At 37.1% G+C, this 7,125-nt stretch overlaps 1 protein-coding gene across 2 annotated transcripts in view; it reads left to right on the forward strand.

The window, feature by feature from the left end:
* FMN1 (formin 1) overlaps positions 1-7,125 on the forward strand; it is a 391,026-nt gene that overhangs the window by 137,369 nt on the left and 246,532 nt on the right. For both annotated transcript variants that reach the window (XM_029951580.1, XM_029951577.1), the window contains one exon: positions 6,831-6,892. In XM_029951580.1, coding sequence (XP_029807440.1) covers positions 6,831-6,892 — 62 coding nt within the window. The remainder of the gene's footprint in view (positions 1-6,830; positions 6,893-7,125) is intronic.

The raw sequence follows: 7,125 nt of genomic DNA on the forward strand, positions 1-7,125 counted from the left end.
GTTTGATTCAGATGCCGAGATGGATAACTATACATGTACCCACACCATGCACAAAAGAGTCATGAAAACCTTTATTGACTAAAATAATGAGCCTTTTGGGGAGAGCAAGGCAGGCCTCTGAAATCGGCTGGAAAATGCCTGGAGAGAGGAAAAGGAGGAGACTGGCCTGGGGTTTCACAGTGTTTTAGGGGTTAGGGCTGGGCTGAGGATCCCCACTTGTGGGCAGTGGTTTGTGTGGTTCTAATTTCCTTAGCGTCAAAGCCTTTGTATTTAGACTGTCCAGATGTGGGGCAGAGGGGAAGAGGGAGAGGTATTCTCAGCAGTTCAACATCAAAAAGTATAGTTGGGCTCTTTAGTATACACTTAATCCTGTCACTGTTGAAAGCCCACTGATAAAGAGGTGTTGTATTGACGTTTCAGATGATGGACCTGCTGGGATGTGTTGACTTTAATTATACCCAACTTTTTCTCTGGACTTCACGGACTTTGAATCTTTCTCAGTTGCTTTTCATGGATACCGCTGTCCCTTTCCCAAACTGCATAAATACTGAATTGTTTATAGGCACCTGGCAGAGGAAACAAATCTAAAGGCCCTACTGTGTGTCAGGATGAGGTACTACACTTTGCCCTATAAGCACATTAAATATGAGAGCTCAAATTTGATGTTATTCTTAGATATTGAAGTAAATGGTCTGTGATTTTGCCATCCCTGACCAGCACCGTTTTCATTAATGTTAGAGATGGTCAGACAGAGTTTCCACATTTGTTCATGGATGACTTAGAATATATTTTCATGTCAGTCTTTACTATGTTTTTCCAAATGACATATTTGTATTGTCTCCATGATTTAGAGGGTACATTTATACCATTCTTACTACTTAAAAATTTTTAAACTTTTTTTGTGTGGGGCTTTTCACGTGAATAAAAGTAACCTTATCTTCAAAGGCAGTGGTTCTCAAACTTTAGAATGCATCATAATCACATGGGAGCCTTCATAAAGCATCCTCTGAATCTCTTACTCAGTCTGGGGTGGGCCTGAGAATTAACTTTTCTAAGAAATTCCAGGTGACGTTTAGTTCCAGGGACTAAATTTTGATCAACACTATCTTCTAACACTAATATTCATGAAATCATGGGTTTTATATGCTAGTTTGATTTTTTCCTAACATATATTAAAATAAGTGTTCTGCTGTTAAAGTCTAGCTGTCTGTTACCAAAAGAAATGACCTCACTGGGATGTATGCAAAGCTTTGGAAACACTGACTAAATATCCTCCATGTATAATTCTGAGGAAGACTCCTTTGCCTTTAAGATTGACGGTATATGTTTAAACCTGTGTGTAGCGATGTGACACAGTGCGTAAAGCCAATGAAAGGCAAAGGCAGTGCAAGTTAGAATTCATGAGTGCAAGAGCCATGGTTCTTATCCATGAGGGAGATCAGGAATTCTCAAATTCCCCAACTCTGTGCAAAATCCAGTTCTGCTTGTGTGTGTGTGTGTATGTGTGTGTGTGTGTGTGTGTAGGTAGGTAGGTAGGAGAGGCTTGGATACATGTGACAGAATATAAATGAAAACCAGATCTAACCATAAACTGACCAACTGCAGTTCTGGAAATCCCCACAGAGAAAATAGATGAATCACAATGACATCACTTGATGGGACTAGCCGTTGTAACTCACACTGTTCATGTTAACCCTAGGCTCTTCAAACCTCCCTGGGATTAATAATATCCCAGGCCCCTTTTAAAGAGTTTTGCAAAGGATTTACTGAATTTATTAGTGATTCTACTGATTGGATGAATTTAGCAACCTTTGGATTAGATTCCTCAAAGCCTAGGAACTTTGAGTCTTGATTACCCTTGAAGCGTTCCCAACCATAAAAACAACAGCAGCAAACAAACAACAAACTGTGCAGGGTAAATGTCACAGACTCTTTGGGACTGAATGAACTTGTTGGCACTTAACTAGCGTGTATTTTGGCAATAGTTCAACCTTCGTACCTAATCCGTCTTATAAGTGTGATATGAGGATGGAGTACATTAATCTGTGTAGAATGCATGGAACGGTTCCTAAGAAATAGCACTCTGTTACCTGTATCTGTATATAAGCAAGTAAGTAAGAGAAACTCGTCAGTGTGAACTGTAGCCCTGGTGACTAATGCCTCCCCTGTTATTGAGATCATCTTTAGTTCTGTTACTGGTCAAATGGAAGACAAAGCATTCTAACAACACCGGGCAGAATGGCTGTTTTGTTGTTGTGAGCTGATAAAAAAGGAAGGTTTGTGCTTCAGAAGGGATCAATACTAATTAAGTACGAGACTAGAAAGTATTTATTTTTCTGGAGGGAAATTTTTTAAATGTTTATTTTTGAGAGAAAAGAAAAAAGAGAAAAGAGAGAGAGAGAGAGAGAGAGAGAGAAAGAAAGAAAGAAACATGTATACAAGCAGAGGAGGGGCAAGACAGACAGTCAGACTCTGAAGCAGGCTCCTGGCTCTGAGCTGTCAGCACAGAGCCCAACATGAGTTCCTGACCTGAGCCACCCAGGTGCCCCTATGGAGAGAAATTCTTACACATTTTCCCCCAAATGTTGAATCCTGCCATTCAGGATCCTTTTTGCCCTATTGCTGTCTTTTCATATATTATGCTCTTAAACTAATTATCTTCTTAAAAGAATGCATTATATGTATTATTCAAGCTTCTTTTTTGTGGGCTAGATTAATTGAGATTTTTTGTTAATTTCTTTTGGGGCTGATGTAGCTTCAAAGTAGTGTGGCCTTTTCAAGCCCTGATACTCAAAATCTTGATTTCTCCTTTCCATACACTATTCACCAGAGCTACTGAGTAAGGGTGAAATTCTCTTTTTAGCAAAAACATCCTTAAGTTTTGAGTTGAGACCTCTGCCTCACCATCCTTACCTACAAGAGATAGGGGATCTACTCTTGGATTTGTAACCTTAGAAAATGTGGATGGAGAGGTCTGCCACTAACAAGACCTATTTGAAAACCACCAACCTAGCTTAAATTCATTGTTCTGTAACCTTTATATTGTCTTGGCATTCTCTTGTGAACCCTTGACTTGAACCTTCTGCCAGTGAAGGCTTTAATGTCTTCCTTCTACATCTCACCTAGAGATCTATTTTGTCATCCTTGTCAGTGATGGGGAGGTGTTCTTTTGCATTTGTTACACTGGGATCATTGGCAAAAATATTTAAAGAAGAAATGAATCATGATTTACTGGGTGTTAGCTTTGCAATGGTCTCCTTCATTGATCTGTAAATTAGTCACAATTATATCTGTCACACCCTTACAGGTACAATTTACACCAAATAAATCATTTCAAAACATATTCTGTGTAATTTCTATTTAGAATGCAAATGTTCTTTCCAAGGGGCATTGGTTTTGCAGGAAGGTTGGTTTAGCTAAAATTCTCTTGCATGCTTTGTAGAGGCTTGGGACTGATTTTTTAAATTCTTTTTTCTTACATTTTAATGTTAGGTGTTACATAAAGGAAATGATACAAAACACATAGAGGTTAAAGAATAATTTTTCATTAAACACTCGTGTGATGCTACCTTGCAAAATCATAGCCCACTTCACTTGGTCTTTTCACACTGTTATCCTGACTTTTGTTACTATTATTTGCTTTCCTTTTATAGTTTCTTTCATTTATGTGTAGCGAAGATAAGGATTGTTGGGCAGGAAGGTATAAGTTGCTTCAACTTTATTAGAAAATGCCAACTATTTTTCATAATGATCGTACCAGTTTGTACTCCTGCCATATTTGAGCATTCCATTGCTCCACACCTTCACCAACACTGTTTGTCGGACTTTGAATATTCCTGAGTACTAATGAAAATGAGCACCTTTCAGGATATTGGTTAACTTATATGTTGTCTTTATAGAGTGCCTATTGACATTTTTTGCCCATTTTTCATTTTCTATAGTTCTGTAGGAAACACACACACTAGATCTTTGGTTATTTGTTTTAAGTATATCTTCCCTCTCTGTGGCTTGTCTTTTCTCTCCCTTTTTGGTGTATTTTGATGAAAAGAGGTTCTTACTTTTAATGTAGTCAAGTTTATCAGTTTTCTTTCCTTTATATGTAATGCTTTTTGAATCTTAACATTTTTCCTAACCTGAAATTATAAAACCATTCTGCTATATTCTCATTAAACGTTTGTTTTGCTTTTTACAATTTACCTGTTAATCAACTTAAAATAGGTCATTATCTAGTATAAATCTGGGATCTAATTTTTGGTTTTCCATATGTATATCCACTTTTCCCAACTAATAATTATGAAAAAAAAAACCTGTTCTTAGTATAAACAAAGATCTTCCATGATATTTCTGTCCTATCAAGTGATCATGAATTCATGGTGTCTTTTGGGGCCCTCTATTCTACTTTAATTATATTGTGATAATTAAAAACAATTCCTATTAGATTGTAAGGCAAGCTGTCTTGTCTTTATATTTTCAAGAGATTCTTGGCTCTTATTGCCTTTTTGCACATCTGTGTTTCAATATACACTTTAGAATGAACTAAATCCCTAGAATCCCTAAAACCCCTAAATCCTTAGAAATGTTTAATAGGATTGTACTGAATCAACAGAACAATTAGGGAAAACTAACATCTTTCTGATATTGAGGCTTATCAAAAACACGGCTTGCTCACTCTCTGTGCATTTCTTGGTAATACATCTCAACATGGTGTTTCTGTTTTCTCATGTGGCCTTACATATTTATGAGGTTTTTCTAAGTACTTGGTATTTTTAATGGTACTGTGAATATTTTCTTTTTGAAACTGTTGCTAGTATCAGGGTTTTTGTATACTGATTTTATAGCCAGCAACTTTACTAAACTCCTATATTAGTTGCAATGTATTGTCTGCAAGCAATCTTTTAGATTTTTCTAAATACATGACCATAGTGAATAATAGCTTTATTTTTCCTTTATTTTTTTGCATATAAATATATGTATGCATGTGCATGCGTGTATACATTGGTTTTCTTTTTTCTTGTCCTACTGCATCTACTGGTATTTTTAGGAAAATAATGAATAGAAATAGTGGTAACAGGGGCACCTGGGTCACTTAGTCAGTTAAGCATATGACTCTTGATTTTTGGCTCAGGTCATGATCTCACAGTTCATAAGTTCAAGCCTGGTAGCACAGAGCCTGCATGGGATATATATATATATTCATTCATTCATTCATTCATATTCTCTCTCTCTCTCTCTCTCTCAAAAATAAATAAATAAAAGAAGTAGTAGTAACAGGTATTCTTGTGTTACGCTTAATCTCCTAGGGAAAACATTTAAAAGTAAAATATTTGATGTAGATTTTTAAAAGTTAGCATAGAATAAACCTTTTCTTTCTGGCACACAGTTCCATGAGTTTTAACCTGTGTGCAGGTTCATGTAGCCACCGTGGTAATCAGGATAGAGAAAAGTCACATCTACCCCAAATTCCTTGGTGTGCTGCCTCTTTGTAGTCAAATACCATCCCCCCTCATCTCTAATCTGTGGCCCCTGCTGCTGTGATCTTTTTTTATCCCTATGGTTTTGTCTTTTCCAGAACCTCATATAAATGGAATTAAATAATATTAGGCTTCTGAGACTTTTTCACTGTGTACAGTGTCTTTGAGATTGATTTATGTTGATGTATATATTAATCGTAATTCCTTATTACTGCTGAGTAGTATTCTACTCTACAGATAAATCACAATTTTTTTATCCATTCACCCTTGAATTATATATGTTGTTTAGCTCTACAACTTACTCGTCTTTCTTGAATAAGAAAGCTGCTTAACTTCTCTGTGCATCAATTTCTTCATCATTTATGGGGATAACATACCTACATCATAAGGTTATTGTGGGGAGAAAATAAATGAGTCAGTATCATGAAATACTTAGGTAATGCCTGATACATAGTGAGCGCTCAACAAATAAAACTCATTATTATTATTGCCTCCAATAATAGCAAAGATTTTGAGGTAGAAAAAAATCTTGACAAGTTCAGGGAATCACAGGATAGCCAGAGTGCCTGGCGTGTAGTGAACAAGGCAAAGACAGGGAGAGGAATGTAGAAGAAGCCAGGTCAGGAGGGTGTTCTGCTGGAAGTAAAGCTGTCCGAGCTGCTTCATGTTTAGCCAACGGGGTGGTCGTTTTAGTCGTTGGCCGGAGTTCCTGTGTACACTTGGGACTTCTTGTTGGAATAAACATACTAGACTCGGGCTAAAATTGGACCAGAAATTTATTTTTGTCTTTCCTTCAACCTTAACTCACCCTAGATTCTCTCATCCAAATGACAAATGGTCTTGACTTTCCAAAGTGATCTAAAGATTAACATCAGCCCTGGGTGCTTGCTTAGCCTAGCATTCAAAGGGAGATTTTTTTTTAAACAGTTAAAAATAGAGTTCTCTGATCTCACACAGAAAGTTTTATTTCCTGTGTGTCTGCTCTTAACACGTCTGTGTTTGTTCTCTCCCCTGCCTTAGCTTCCAACTCCTCCTCAAAGACAAACACCTGAGCCAGTCTTTATCTGGAACACTCCTCATGCTTTTTTTTTTTTTTTTTTTAACCCTATCCTATCTGTTTAATATGGGGCTTCTTGTAATTCAGGATTTGCCACATGGAAGGAAATTTCCCCTGTCTCCTGAGCTACTTGTCTTATCTTGCCCCAATTTTCAACATCTCTTGTCAGGTTAGTGCCAAACTGTGCCATTTATTTACTCAGTTTACTTGTAGGAGGGACTCTGGAGTCTTGGAGATGCTCACTTGAATTTTGTGCATAATTGTGTGCTTCTTTGTAATTGGCTTCTTTTGTGATCTTACAGAATACCAAGCTGCTATTTTACACTTGAAGAGGGAACACAAGGAAGAAATTGAAAACCTACAGGTATATCTCTTTGATTCTCCTGAATTGGTTATTTGAGACTTGATACTTAGTTTTCTCATGTATCAAAGTAAATATCCCCTTTTTGTTGCCACATTTGCCTAGACAGCACCTCCAGCTGGCACCTGCCAATGGGCACTGCGTTTATCCTGGGGAGGGAAGACTTGAACTCCATTTTTAATATAATTCAGTTTCCGTTTTTAAGAAATGCCACAAGTTCATTTGATTGGGAAAAT

Source organism: Suricata suricatta, chromosome 9 (genome assembly GCF_006229205.1).
Source record: "Suricata suricatta isolate VVHF042 chromosome 9, meerkat_22Aug2017_6uvM2_HiC, whole genome shotgun sequence".
Classification (NCBI taxonomy): domain Eukaryota; kingdom Metazoa; phylum Chordata; class Mammalia; order Carnivora; family Herpestidae; genus Suricata; species Suricata suricatta.